Source organism: Dysidea avara, chromosome 12 (genome assembly GCF_963678975.1).
Source record: "Dysidea avara chromosome 12, odDysAvar1.4, whole genome shotgun sequence".
Lineage (NCBI taxonomy): Eukaryota > Metazoa > Porifera > Demospongiae > Dictyoceratida > Dysideidae > Dysidea > Dysidea avara.
Window position 1 is genome coordinate 12,250,192 of NC_089283.1, and position 15,051 is coordinate 12,265,242.

Below are 15,051 nucleotides of genomic sequence, written 5' to 3' on the forward strand. Positions count from 1 at the left end.
TTTTGTAGATGTACATATTCCAGACAGAGAAAAATCTGGAGATGCTATTGACTAACTAGGACACTTGATGGATGCTCAAGTGTCTTGTTCAGTTGTTTCCTGTTGTGTTGGAGTAGCGTGACATCAAGTTTCATCTAATCTTGAGCTCTCTAGAGCTCCCTGTTATATTCTAACTACATACCCATCATACTACATGTAGTCTTGTGTTACTGCTGACATTCAATTTGTTGGATGACTGAAAGAGAAGGGCTCTGTGAGCTGTAATACATCGACATGCAATTTGTGCATTGGAATATTTTATACCTAATGATAGACTTTTTACAGAAAAATTTGTATGAGAAGTTACAGTGACGATTTCTATTTTGGGTATTGAGAAAAACAGAAGCTTATCAAAATTGCTTGTGTTTGACTAGTCAACCAGATCTATTATTACGGTTTTTACCACTGATGTCATGGTAACATCATCATTATAATTATATGGTGTTCCACTCTGATTCACACACAACCTTTTATAGTACACTGGGTTACCATCTAGTAGGATCACCATGGAGAACATAAAATTGAAATAACATTATATTTCCATTATAATTATTACCATGCACTGCCCCAGTCTCATGTTGCAAATGATTCTTCACTTACACACATGCGCATATTATTATACAAAAAAATACTAGTCTGTCAATATAAAACTAAGAAGGGTAACAATGTCTCAACACTTTGCTTCGATATCATGATGAAACTAGCAAAGGTGGTGGCTGGCTTTGGTTGCTAAAGAACACAAATACTTGTTGAGATATTTCTTGTGAAGGTGATACTACAACATACAAAGGAGGTATAGAATGACCATCAAGAGAGCAAGACCCATTGGTTGCCAATACTGGAGGGGATGGGCTGAGATGAGGTGCGCTTGTTTCTAATGGGAGTTCACAGTTAAATGAATACATTGGATTTGGAATAATTGAAATATCATCTTCTTCATTATTTTCTATGTGTGATGCTGTACTAGAAGCCAATTCTTTAACAGTAGCTGCAATAACAGGTTGATCTGTGGTAGAAGACTTAAGGTTTTTTGCTGCAATCTTCCTTTCAGCCTTAAGAGCTTCTTCCTGCTTACACAATTGGAGATATTCACTATCAGGGTGTGATCCACAGTGGTCAGCATAACTGGTCAAGTCATGATACACCTCACCACAAATAGGACAGCTGTGTACTTTATCTCTTCTGTGGGTATAAACATGAGCTTGTTTGTAATCACACCTTGCAAATCTCCTTTTGCAAATGTGGCAACTATATGGTTTTTCTCCGGTATGTACACGCATGTGTCTAGTCAGATGAGTGGACCGATAAAATTTATCACCACACAACTTGCATTCAAATGTTTTTTCACGTATTTTAACTTCTCCATTCTCGTCAGGTGGCATTATCTCTAATTCAGATAGCAATATACATGGTTTAGCTCTCAGCTTACGGCGTTGTTTGCCATTTAGCGAAAGAGTGATAGTTTTCTTCTTAGATATTGGACCAGCACTGAAATCGAAGATATTTTCAGGATTTGTAAAATCTATGTTTCCATAATCCATCTGCAGAGTTAAAGTAACATGTAGTGTTACAAGACAGTATGTCTTTGCACATACATCATTGCATACGTGGGTGCAAAGGCAAATATTAAAATCAGTGTACAGTGCAATTAATCAGCTTATCATTAGGTTGCATGTTTAAACTGGCTTACTGTACAAAGTGACTTCTCAATACATAGGCATAGCAATCAGGTGGCAGTGGGGGGGACTCCTATTGATTTATGATCCTAAGGTCTTGCTACTCTAATAGAACAGTCAGTGTTTTAATTTGCCCTCAGAATTTATCTCAATACTATATAAACTTTTAGAGTTAGGCCATCTTTTGTTTCTCGGGCGAAATTCAGCCAAATAAAGGTCGGTAGGTCAGTAAAATAAAAATAGGCTATTTTGCTAGCTGAAGAGTGATATTGCGAGTCAAACGGTGGCTAAGCTACATTACGGTTGCTGTATCACTTGTGAGTAGGCAGCTATATGTTGAGATATTTAGTGTTACTTTTTGAGAGCTTAAAGATAAATTTGCAACTCCTTCGTGGCGTTATCACTCTTTGCAAGGTGATCACGTGATTAACATAATTATTTTATGCTGAAAAATATAGGGTCGGTCGGGCCCAAGAAACAAAAGATTTAGTTGAAGTGGCCTTAGGTGTAACTGGTTACTATTGTAACTAATTAAGTTACATAATGTATTACTTGTAAAGTAACTAGTATATAACTAGTTATATCTCTTGTAAAACGTAATTATCATTGTCAGCAAGTGCTCATATGTGTAGTTGTCTTCTTCCCTTGCTTAGGCATATAAAAAATATTACAAAAAGCTAACAAACAAGTTTATGAAAGTAACTAGTAACTGAAATACTTAGTTACCTTTACAAAAGTAACTAGAACTAAGTTATACATTAGATAAAAGTAATGAGTAACTAGTAACTAGTACCCCATGCCAACTCTGTAAATTTTAAACTTTTCTGGCAGCAGGAGCATACCCTCAGACCTTCTAGTGAGAGTATGCTTTGCATGTGAAGTAGTATACTTTGAACTGTAGCTAGCTTGACATCCATCTGAGCCAGTAGTCGTCTATCTAAAGATATATTGCTACACCTATACAATACTGTCACTTCACTCTATATGCTTTTTATTGAATATGATAATCCACTAACAGCCAGTATGCAAGTGGAATTAAGAAAATATCTTTGCTGTAGTATCATACTGTACTGTAGTAACTAGCTAGCAGCATTTTATACTTGTGTTTTTATGCTGCAATACTAATGCTTGAAATTAACCTGTTTTTCTCATTATTATGTACAAAAAAATCTGGAACTTCAACTAGAGTAGGGATCGACAAAAAGTACTGAAACAAGCTGGAGTAATGCATGATATTAAATCATAGTAAAACAGTAAGAAGTGTTTTATCCCTACTGTGCTCAAGATACCATAACTGAAAAGCACAGTAGGGATATAACACTTCTTTGTGATTTAATATTATGCACCACTCCAGCTTGTTTCAGTACTTTTTATTGATGTGCTATGGTCTCCACTCTAATTCCAGATTTGTTTTGTGTACTTGTTTGTTAACTTTTTTTGTAAATAATTACTATTACTGGTAAACCCATGCATACTGCATCAAAGAAAGAAATGGTGCCACATGCCCCAGCTATATCAATTATTGTCTGAAAAGTGAAGTATCCATTATGCTTCGTTACACAACATTATGAATCAAGAACTGTTTAGAAAGTACTTCTGCAATCTGCGCATGCCGCACCAAAAGAAAGAAATGGCACTGTGCGCCCCAGTTATATCATTGTCTCGTGTGGCCAGACCCTTTCTGCGCAGCCGCTTATCGATTGGAAATTATAAGCGCCGCACTACAAGCACGTACAAACCTTGTAGCATGGCACTTATAATTTCCAATCAATAAGCAGCTTCATGGAAAGGGTCTGGCCACATGAGACTAGTTGTTTAAATTATCATCTGAAAATTGAAGTATCCATTATGCTTCGTTGTTGGCTATGTTCAACCTGTTACACAGCAGTACGAATCAAGAACTGTTTGAAAAGCACCTCTGCAATCAAAGTATCTACTATTAAAAATATGGACGATTTCTGTTATGAAGGGAAGCCATCATGTGCTACTGACAAATTGACACATTTCACTGTCAGCAAAGATGAATGGAACACAAAGGAGGATACTGGTAAGTCCATGAAGAATGCATTTTACGTACTGTGGTATGCCAAAAGAAATCTCTCGGGCAGAAGTAATGTCAAACAGTGAAAAAATCAAGCCTTGTAGCCTTAGACGTTATAGAGTTATGCTTGTCTGAAGGCATCAGTCAGTCAGTCATTTACTCAGTCAGCCAGTAGAAAATTCCATTTAATAAATATAGTTTAAAAAATTCTGTAGCAATATAGTTTAAAAAAATTCCGTAGCAACTTGTTGGGAACATTTCAGGTCACTCTGAAGGCTTGTTTGGGCTTAGTTCCAGTCAGTCAGTCAGTCAGTCAGTCAGTCAGTCAGTCAGTCAGTCAGTCAGTCAGTCAGTCAGTCAGTCAGTCAGTCAGTCAGTCAGTCAGTCAGTCAGTCAGTCATACCAGTCATGAAGGGTCTGCAAGTCTTTTGAAACCTCATACTGCTTTGCTCAAGATTTCAAATATGAAATCTTAAGAATAGCTACCATTTCAACATGAATAGCTACCAAGTGTTGCCACAGAAGCAACTACCCTTTCTTTTTCGTCCATACTCTCAAGACTCCTACACATCCAACCATATCCCTACCTCTTATAGATCTAGGTATATGAGTTATATGTGATGTACTGGAACATTTTTGCTTTATAGCCAGGTAATACGAATACAAAACCTGAATTCTTAGTTATACTACTGTATAGTAGCTACTGGGTACTATGCCGGAACCACTATTAGACTTAATGTTTTGTGGAATTTCAGAGCAAACAAGTTGATGTTGTGCTTTTAAAAACCAGATGCCATGCATGCAACTAGTTATATAGCTGGAACACTTTACATTATTATAGCTGTTTTGTAATAATGCATACAGAATAATGTAAAATTAATCTATCGTAATTGGTGAATTACTTTGCAATTATTTAATTACATTGCTATGCACTGATAAGCAGGGCATATGCAGCAATTTCAAAAAGGGGTTTCCGCTACAGCTAAGTGACTGTTATATTACATTGCCTAACTGCTTTATCAGAGCATCTCTATATATACCATCATTATTGGTCAGAACGATGCTACAATTGTTGCTATCACTGATGTGAGAAACTATTACTTAACTAAGACAAAGGTTTAAAATCTATCCTGCTTCATTATAAGATTCCAGATTTTAGAACCTGACGTTTCAGTGTTTTAGTGGTGTGTGTGTGTAGCTAAATTCCAAAGGATTTCCTGAACCCCCCTGGGTATGCCTCTGCTAAGGAAGCATTATTCGAACAAACCAACATTATTTTTATTCACATATGTAGAGGACACGTCACCCCACACAAGAAAGAAAATAGATTTGCCGAAGTTCAACTACGTATAGCCGTACTCTGGCCTGAATGAGGTGCACACTGTCTTTTTCACTGTTGCGCTCTGTGACAGTGTGCATCCATGGTAGCAGGTCCATCTCACTTGATGTCTCTCCAGAGATGGGCCGCTTTGATGGGCACAGGGACTACTGAGTCCAACCTGTTTTATCTTCTAACAGTTGGTGCTGGGGGTGATGGCAAGGGCAGATTAGAACAGTACTATACAATTGACAATAGATGTTAGTTTGCACCTTTCGAGCTAAATAGACTGGCTATACGCGAGACTGTACGAAGAAACCGCCTCAGTGCAATGCTGAAGTTCAGCACAGGCTTTATTTAACATTTGGTTGTATGGGTTGACTGCTTTTACTAGCTACTAAAAGGATTTGCTCACGTAGATAGATAGATACACCCACACAATGTGCCGGACGCGCACGCCTGGTTTTAAAATCGTACACCCGCGATGCTATTATCAGTTTCTTGCTAGTCTTTTCGCTTATCAATTGATGCTTATAATCTCTAATTGATAAGCGCCATCGCAGAGAATGGGTCTGCGAGGTGTTAATTTATTCATTGTTCGCTGTCGCTTAGGCCACTCCAAGAAAATTCATTGTTTCCCATTCCCCGCCTGCATGCAGATTCTCTTCCCGCATGGTCATTCATTATTGCTGTCAACTGAACATTTTATTCATTATTTATCCTGTGATTGTGTAGCAGTAACTAGTTAGTCTCGCGTGGCCAGATCGCTTTTTCTCCAAACGGCGCTTAGCGATTGGAAATTATAAGCGCCTGCTCCAGAAATGGGTCTGGAACGGTTTCTATCACCCCCAGCCACTATTATGGAGTGTGTTAATGAATTCCAACAAGCTTTCACCCACATCTCGACCCACAAACATTCAATATTCAGTTCTATGCCTTTTCAACAGCAAACCTGATTTTAAACCGTGTCATGACTGTGACGCCGTAGAGAGGCCTGCTTCACTGACAAGTACCGTGAAGAAGAAAGTGGTATGGTTTAAAACACGGAATATGTTTACCTGTTAGGCATAGTGTCAGTCGCTTTTTGTCACCAAATTCATGCTTTGCTTCAAATGGTGCAAGACTCATCAACTGGCAAGTGCCAAAAAGATTTAGAATTTGAATATTGAATGTTATGGGATGAGATGTGGGCGAAAGCTTGTTGGGATTCATTAACACCCTCCATAGTGGTTTGGGGTGTTAGAAACGAGTTGCCTATGCTAACGGCTGTTCCAGACCCTTTTTCGGAGCAGGAGCTTATAATTTCAAATCGATAAGCGCCGTGCAGAGAAAAAGTGGTCTGGCCATGCGAGACTATTCAGAAAGCCCATTTAGCTAGCTTCTCACTGTTCAGGTTCTTAGTTTAAATATTTCTACTGTGATTCTTACCTGTAGCTAAGTTGGCTAGTTATGAATTTCGAACCTGGATTAGTGGAAATATCTACAATGGATAATGAACCGCCCGCCCGCATGTATTTTTGAGGTCAATGAAATGGGAAACAAGGAATTTTCTTGGAGTGGCCTTACGTGCCATTTCACTTCACCGCAGCAGTTACAATGCTGGAATGCATCATGATCATGGACTTATATTTGCTCTGCTTTCTGTTTCATTTCTTTTTGGCTCCACTACCGCGTAGCTAAGCTAGGTATAATTTCCTCGTGCTGACTAGCTAGCTATAAAACCGCTCGCACAAAATCATCCGTAGCTATCTTAGTTCGTAGAGACTCAGGATTAATTGCAGAGGCGTTTCTCGTATAACTACTGTTCTTCGTTTGTAGTGACGTGTAACGGGCGGAACAAACTGAAAAAGAAGCAAAATGAACTTTGTGACTTGACTGTTGCAAGTCGCACGACAATTAACGACCCGGTTCACTTATTAAATGTGACCGGATTTGCGAAAAGGTACCTTTTCCACACATTTGACATACCAGCAAACAAAATGATGTAACACTTGACTCCTTATACTGATTAACTTGCTCTTAGTATTACAATGTAACCAGATACTGTAGCTACATTCATTGAATATGTCAAGCACTTACATGCCATGATCAAAAAGTTATGAAGCTTTAAAATTCAAAAAATGGGTTAAATTTTGTGTGTGGAAAAGGTACCTTTTCGCAAATCCGGTCACAAATACTTTATAAACAAGCTACTACAATACAGAGCTGCAACTTTTATTCGTACAATAACTAACTCACTTAGCAACGGCCTTTAGCCAGCTAAAAAACCGGTTCAACCGGACGGGTTCAACAAGTTGTACAAGTTATGTAACATAAATACACGTAATTAGTTTCTCGGGTGATCCGCGACATTGACAGCTGGATGGTTACAAGAGGTCTGTTATAATGTTGCAGTGGAACCACCTTTGTTACCTCTTAATGGAGAGACCATTGCTCCTGTTTCTGCCATTCGTAATGATGAAGCCCGTGCAGATGTTCGTGCAACTGGGTTTCACTTGAGGGTTTCACTTTCTCGGTTCAACTGGGTTTCACTTTCTCCTTTCTTTGTATGTTTAATTTGCTGTTTCTATTATTATTCAAAAAAAAAAAAAAAACAGTTTACAAGTTTCACTTGAGGTAGACGCCAGGGTGCATTTTTTGATATAAGGGTTTTTCACCCCAACGCACTAAGCTACCTTAAGGTTACGGTCAACACGAAGACCTACCAGGACGGGAAGCCTAACGAGTTACAAAAGAAACCTTAAGTTTTACCACTAGTATTTACACTTAAACAGCTTCATTACATAAGCAGGAAATTGCATCATGCATTTATTACAATGGAACAATGTCGCTGCGAAACACCACACCACGTGTATCGATGTGTTAATGCGCTGTTTAAAGAATCAGTTAAGTGTATGATTGCTCCAGCTAAAGTTTATCACAATGATGACCTACTTTTAGGATTAACGTAACAGAGTGAGTGAACTCAGTATGCCGCCGCTAGAGATCACTCAATGGGACAGTAACTGAACAGGTTTAAGGTGGAGCTACTACTATATTTAGCAATAGATATGTACTTCATTTGTAATCGTATAATTAATAAATAAATAAATACATGATTTACAATTAATGAAAAGAGTACTTGTCTTGTACAAAGTTGGCCTATACTAGGATATGTTCTGTATTACAAAATCTTGTACTTTTCTTCCCATTCTGTTTTTACCCATTCAGATGGTTCTCGCACTACAGGTCTTGGTGATGCCAATTGTGGTAAAATGGTAGTGAAGTAGAATGCCTTTAACTTTGCAAGTACCGCTGACCAAAAACCTGGATCATAGTCTATTCGTTGGATGTGGAGGGTCTTCGTCATGACTACAAAGTCACACCATGAACGCTTTGTACAGAACATAATGCACTGCACTTGATAGTAGAAATCATGATTCTTTTTCAGTTCTAATTGGTTTTCCTTGTTGTAAACTAGGCAAAAGTTTTTTACCTTTGTGATAGCTTCAGTTAAAGTCATGTTTCTGGCTACGTATGGATTTTTGTATTCAACAATGCCATCTGGAGGATCAGTTGAAGGGTCATGTACCAAGCCATCTGGGCTAGCAGCCAACCATGGATTCTCAACCGATATTACCAATCCACTTTTAGTGGTAGTAATGTTTGGTGACATTGCCTTTTTCTGCAACAAGTATTGCTCATTACAAGCATCTTCTTGGACTGTCCCCCATCTTGTAGCTTCATTTCCATGAAATTTAGGTGCTGTTGTACAACAGATTTAACTTTTGTTGTTGGTCTTCTTTTGGCAATTTTACCAACATTTGATGCTGTCACTCTTACTCTTCTGTGTTCATGCCAGATTGCTTTTGAGTTGCTGTTGCCACCTTGTTCATTGGTTCTGAGAGTGATATCTGCTGCAGCTGCTTCGGTAACTTTAATTTGTCTAGAGTAATAGAACAGCATGACATCATGAAGGTCACTCGCAGGTATATCTGGTAAAATATCTATGGCATTGGGACCATTTCCGTCATAGCGAGAATAATCCAGTCGTGACTGGAGGGAATTGCCACCTCTTTTCCTTCGCTTTCTTTTAATTTTTTCATTTTCTGTAGCCTTTCTTTTCCTGTCGCTCGTTGTCTTCTTACATCTTTCTTCTGCCACTGCCTTGAATGTTTCACTGGGGGGAAGTCCAGTGACCTTTTCCCAACATGTAGGCCCCCATCCAGGTCCATCATTCATTCACAGTGCTGCACCTGCACATCTACCTGTCCACGAACCACTTTGTGACCTGTTTATTTGTTTCCCCCAATCAAATTTCGTCCTCACATGCATGTAGCTTTCAGCCAAGTTTGTGGTGAAGTTGCCTGTGAAGAAGATATACTATTAAAGTCTCATGTACCTTTATATTTTAACTGCTTACCTATGAGTTGATTTGCTTTTCCAGCAAGTCTGCTAGCATACTTTTGTATGTCACAAAGCATTGCATTGTCAACCGGGTCACTTGGTTCTGGTAAATCAACAGGTTCATCAGTGGTAGCATCTTGCCATGCTTTTTGCTGTTCTGACAGTATTTCATCCAAAGTGTCATTTTCTAGTACTTCACTGATATGCTGATGATTGCCCGTACTATTGAAACCTAAAAGAGATGAGCTGGTTAATGGAGAAAACCTCCCATCTTGTGTGGTATGGATATAGCCTCCAAACATTCATTTGATGTGCTGGGACCAGAAAGAGAGTAAGGTATGCTTCTTGGTAAGGAAGTAAGCTCAGTTGTTGAATTAGTTTCATTTGGTGTGTTTTTGTTTTTAGCCACCTTGCAGTAGTCACTGTTGCACTTATTATGGATCCCAAAGCAGTGTGGTACACAAGTCAAGATGTCAATTCTAAGAAGTTTAGCTGCTTTTCTGGAGTCAGTTTCTTTACTTCTGTTGGTGATGGAGCTTCACATTCTTGATGTAAGTCTCTTTCGCATTTGTTCAGTCAATTTACCTCTCCCTTTGTATTGTGGCTTGTCCTTGACTAGTTGCTCCATTGATGTTCTGAAGCATTTTACTGCGTGGTTTGCACACTCCTCTTTTTGTATGTCATATCCCCACTCATGGACATTAGCAACTAGAGTGGGATGAACTGAGCTATCTCCGTCACCAATGAATCTCATGTATCTAACACCGTGCTGCTTTTCAGCTGCCTGAAAACCCTCCAATATGATGTCAGTTTCCATGGACGCCGATGGACCACTCCAGTTTTTGAAACAGGTATGATTTGTCTTCTTGTTTGCACCAGTCTGTTTATTTTGATACACACATGCAGCACAAAATTTATTTCTTACTCCTATATATAGAAGCTTCCCAGTTTGCTTTCCAAAGATCACCCCTACCCCTGACAGAGCATTGTAAGAATGTCTATGGGTCCGCTTAGACCAGCCACCATCTAAAATGACTGTAATTGTAGGTACTTCATGATGGTAGCTATTCTGCTCTATAGCAATTCGCCGTTTTTCTTCCCCTGCAGCTTTCATCGACTTCTCCAAGACATCCCACCACTACTTTCCTATTGCATATTCAGTGTTGGGAGTAACGCATTACATAAGTAACGCGTTACGTAATATTATTAATTTTGTGGTAACAAAGTAATATAACGAAATACGCTATGAAAACAGGTAATATAACGCAAGATACTTTACTTACAAACGTAACGAACGTAACGCGTTACCTAAGTAATATAATTACTGTAATGAGTCTAATATGATGTAATATTATTACTAAAAGTAATGAAGTTACTAATCTCGTTAGTAATCCTCTGAGTAACGCCTAACCACAATGGAGTAACGAGGCCTATTGAATGAAGCTTATTCACTAGCTTTTTACTTATAACCAAGATTTGTACATTGTCCAACAACGCAATCATGTCACGTGATAAGGTGGTAGTTTCACACGTGACAGCTTAAGGCTGTGGACACAAAGTAATATAATATGTAATATTATTACAGTTACTTTATTTTATGGGTAATATGTAACTGTAACTAAATAGTTCAGTTGCAAGTAATATGTAATATGTAACTAGTTACTTTTACAAAGTAACTTGCCCAACACTGTGCATATTCTGTGGCCATAAAAGAATTCTTACACATAGTAGGAATACCAAGGACACTCATTGACTCTTGGAGGTGATTAAATCCGCCACCCACTACCATCTGACCCCACACTGCTGCAAAGTTGTTGGTCCATTGTTGGCCTCCTCCGGAGTCGGTAAGTTTGGTAGAGGTGGAAAATGGGATAACTTCATCACAACCACCACACTTGCTTGATATAACTGAAGCCAAGCCATGGTGTTTTTCATCAGATATGAACGTACACTCCTGTGATGAGATGGCTTTAGCTATACAAGGTTGACATGTAGCAACGTGTTTTGCTACGTTGTTTGTGTGTTTGTTTAGTAGACTAAGATTGATGATTCTACATTCGGCTGGGTTAATAGCAGGTCCCTTGGTTTCAGCTCTGTAACATAAATTTAAATACATACACTGAATTGTATGTTATGTGTTGTCACTTACTGTTTTTTCTTTTTCCTCCTGCAGAAAACATGACGATGACTGTTGTAATGATTCTTTTTGTTGTTCTTGTTTGACATTGCTGTGTTATAAAGTGTTTATTGTTGCATATTGTGTCTATTTATACTGTGTGTACTGCTAATAAGTTTGGATGATGTAGTACACATTTCGGATGATGTAGTACACATAGGATCAATGGTGCTGGCTCTGTGCCAAGTTAATCTAATATGTAGCTAGCTAGCACAGCCTACTTTGCCTAGTTGTCTCGTTTGTGTCAATGGAGCGCCTTAGCTATACACGCAGCGCCTAAGTAACTATGCTACGAGGCGCTAGTTGGCCTACAATACACCAGTAGTTAGTCTAGTATCTACCATAATAGCTTACGTTAGTCTGGTAGCTATAGAAGGTATGGTCTGGTGATGTGAAGTGATACAGTAAACGATAGAAGTGGAGAAAGGTATCTATAGCAGCCATAAGCTAGCACGAGTAAATTACCGTACAAGTTACGTAATAAATTATGTGGCTTTCGTGAGGTAATAGTTGTGGTTGCTGTGGTTAGATCGATAGAGGACCTTGCTAGAAATCTGCACACCCGGATTGCTACGTCAAATTTTTGCCGTGTGCTAGCAGCTCCATCCAATAGCTCACCACCAATTAGTTAAGTGGTCGTAGGCGTAGTGATTAGCAGAGTTTCAGAAGTATCACGTAGTTTTTCGGAAAGTTATACTAGATAATGTGCGTTGATGGCAACTGCGCCATTACTTCAACCCAAGATAACTCAGTAGTGCCAGGAGTGGGTAGATTACACTGAATCGGTGTCTGTCAATGGTGCTTAACCCGATAGTAAGTCTGAACTTATAAATTCGCCAACAATCCAGCTAGCGTAGTAGAAGTTTGACGTATGAAGATTTTCTGACTGCGCGCAGTGGAAGGGCTATTATTCATGGATGTGTTGTTCCAGAAGTTCGCCGCTCCTCCAAGTGATAAATGATAGTTTAACATGCATCATCAGTTATACCTATAGTAGGCATTCCAGACTGATCTTAAAATTTTGGAAAAACGGGATTTTTATATGCTCAATAGATAGAGTATTGATTGCTGATCTCAGAAGTATATAGTTTGTTGGGTTGGAATTAGCTACTTTGGCATGCACAGTGCTTAAAAACTGAAAAAAGGTACATTTTTTCTCCAGGGCTCCCCATACATTTTACAGGGGAAAATGGCACAATTGAATCAGGAAGCCATCTAGCAATCTGGACTATCTTGAAACTGCAGTTGCTTCTAGCTGCAAGTTTGTACATGTAATGAGAGTAACTTCAGGTCTTATTGGATCTCAGCGATCTTTGTATGCTTTGTGGTGAGCAAATATGTTTCACCTACTGCACACTTCTCAATACAATGGTGTATGCCCATAGGCAAGTGGCTATCTCAAGTTGGTAAAAACATCAAGTTAACAACTTATAAAGGTAAACAACTAAAGTGGAGGTGCCACAATGATGCAACAATACCTAAGGTGGAGTTGTGGTTTCAATTATGGCATTGTTATGCCTACTTTGAAGTGGTTTATACTTTTGAGCTGATGACACAACCATCAGAAAATTGCTCTGGAGCTGAAAATCGCTAACCCGAGCGAAGTAACTACGCACTTTAAAGTAAGCACCAGTGACTACCTTCCACCCGATCGTACGTTTTTTAAAGTTTTAAAGTATTCTACATACATTACAAGGCTTGAAAAGATTACAAAACAACACAAAACTTACTTATATGTAACGCGCACGATAAAACTAAGAATTTCATGATGATCAGCATGTGGACAAACCCCACAGCGATTTTCACCCTCATTGGAGCTCGGACGACGGAGCAATCCCAAGTTGAACACGAGTTGTCATTTTGTGCCAGGGTTCTATTGGGGAATATACAGAGAATTTTTTTATTAAAAAATCTCGGATACTGGAATGCCTACCAATAGATAGAAATAAACACAATGAAATAGTGATATATAAATTTTTTTTTAAATGTTACATTTACAAAAATGTAAAGACTCAGCCTGCATAACTTTTTCGAAGGCATGAGTTAGAGAATAAGTGGGAATATGGTGATAGGGTTTGCAGTGTGGAGTGTAGTTCATTTACCCCACTTGTTTTTTCTACATATGGTGGACTTGTTCTACAACCGCTTAACTGATTTACTCTCTAAGAAACATGGCACACCCTATATCAAGACACTTTCACTGATGCGATGTTCCATCTCATTTCTTTACTCCCGATTCTGCCATCTTGGCTATGGACTGTGAGGCCTGTACATGTGGAGCGCCCCACTACCTCTGCTGAACTGCGTTTGGCAGAGCAGCTTGACTCATCTGTGTGATGTGTTGGTTTTTGTAAAATTATTCTATTATTTACGAAAAAAAAAGAAGCGAAATGGCCACTCCGCTTTTTGGTAATTTATATTCGGGGGCGCGTTTAGACGCTAAATTACTTTATGATATATATAATTCTGGCCATAGTTCTGACCTTTGATGCGGTATGCGCAGGTTCACTACATTACAAAAGAGGAAAAACTGATTTTAAATTCGAGTAAGGGTCATAAAAGCAACTACACGTTACTACGCGTGGCCACTGATTTATACAGCTGAGCCGATGCAAAACAGTCCATTTCGCCAACGTAGATAGCGCAGCAGCAATGCTGACAACTTGCAAATTCTGCCTTGACAATTGCAATGGTAGCTAGCTAGCTACAGTACGTGAATGGCAGCTATAACTAATATACAGCATGCATGTACGCAATGGTAGCTAGCTATAATCAATGGTGCGATACTATAAGTAAGGCAAAACTACCAGGCGATTGATTTAGCTATAGTCTCGCGTAGCCAGAACACCTAGCTACAAGCTCTGCGTTAACAGCGTTATGTGTTCGCTATTCCGTTTTTTTTCTTTTCTGGCGACCACACATAGCTAGTATGGATTGTGACCCAATGAAAAAAATGCGGTCTGCATCGATAGCCAAGTGAGACTATACGTATAGCTAGCTATGAATGGTGCAATAACCTGATAAGACGTCAAGAAAATACGTATAGCTATGAAACCTGTGACGATTACATAGCTAATACCATGCAGTTTCAATTAAGCTCAGGGAGAGCCGGAATGTATAAGGAGCAATCGAATCCATTCATTAAAGGGTTCCCGGCACTGATTGGTTTCAGACATGAAACAAGTAGCTAGCTAGCTAATAATACATAAATGCTGCAGCTTATATAAATTCTTGATATATCATCAGTAGCAATAAATTTAAACTCACCTTTCCTCTCTTTAGCTTTAATACCAGCACTGTTTACAATTGCTCTTCAGACTAGCAACAATATTAAAGTCTAACAGTAGCTAGCTGTAGTGTTAAAGATTACAGCAGTCCAAATGAAATAAAATGTGAAGCTACATGCAGCACACCC

The 15,051-nt window shown here is 38.8% G+C and overlaps 1 protein-coding gene across 13 annotated transcripts in view; it reads right to left on the reverse strand.

Annotated features, from left to right (window-relative positions):
- Positions 1-587: 587 nt before the first annotated feature.
- Positions 588-15,051, reverse strand: part of LOC136240037 (early growth response protein 1-like) — a 57,613-nt gene continuing 43,149 nt past the window's right edge. For all 13 annotated transcript variants that reach the window (XM_066030843.1, XM_066030838.1, XM_066030840.1 and 10 more), the window contains one exon: positions 588-1,580. In XM_066030843.1, the coding sequence (XP_065886915.1) occupies positions 729-1,580 (852 nt within the window). In that variant the 3' untranslated portion in view covers positions 588-728. The remainder of the gene's footprint in view (positions 1,581-15,051) is intronic.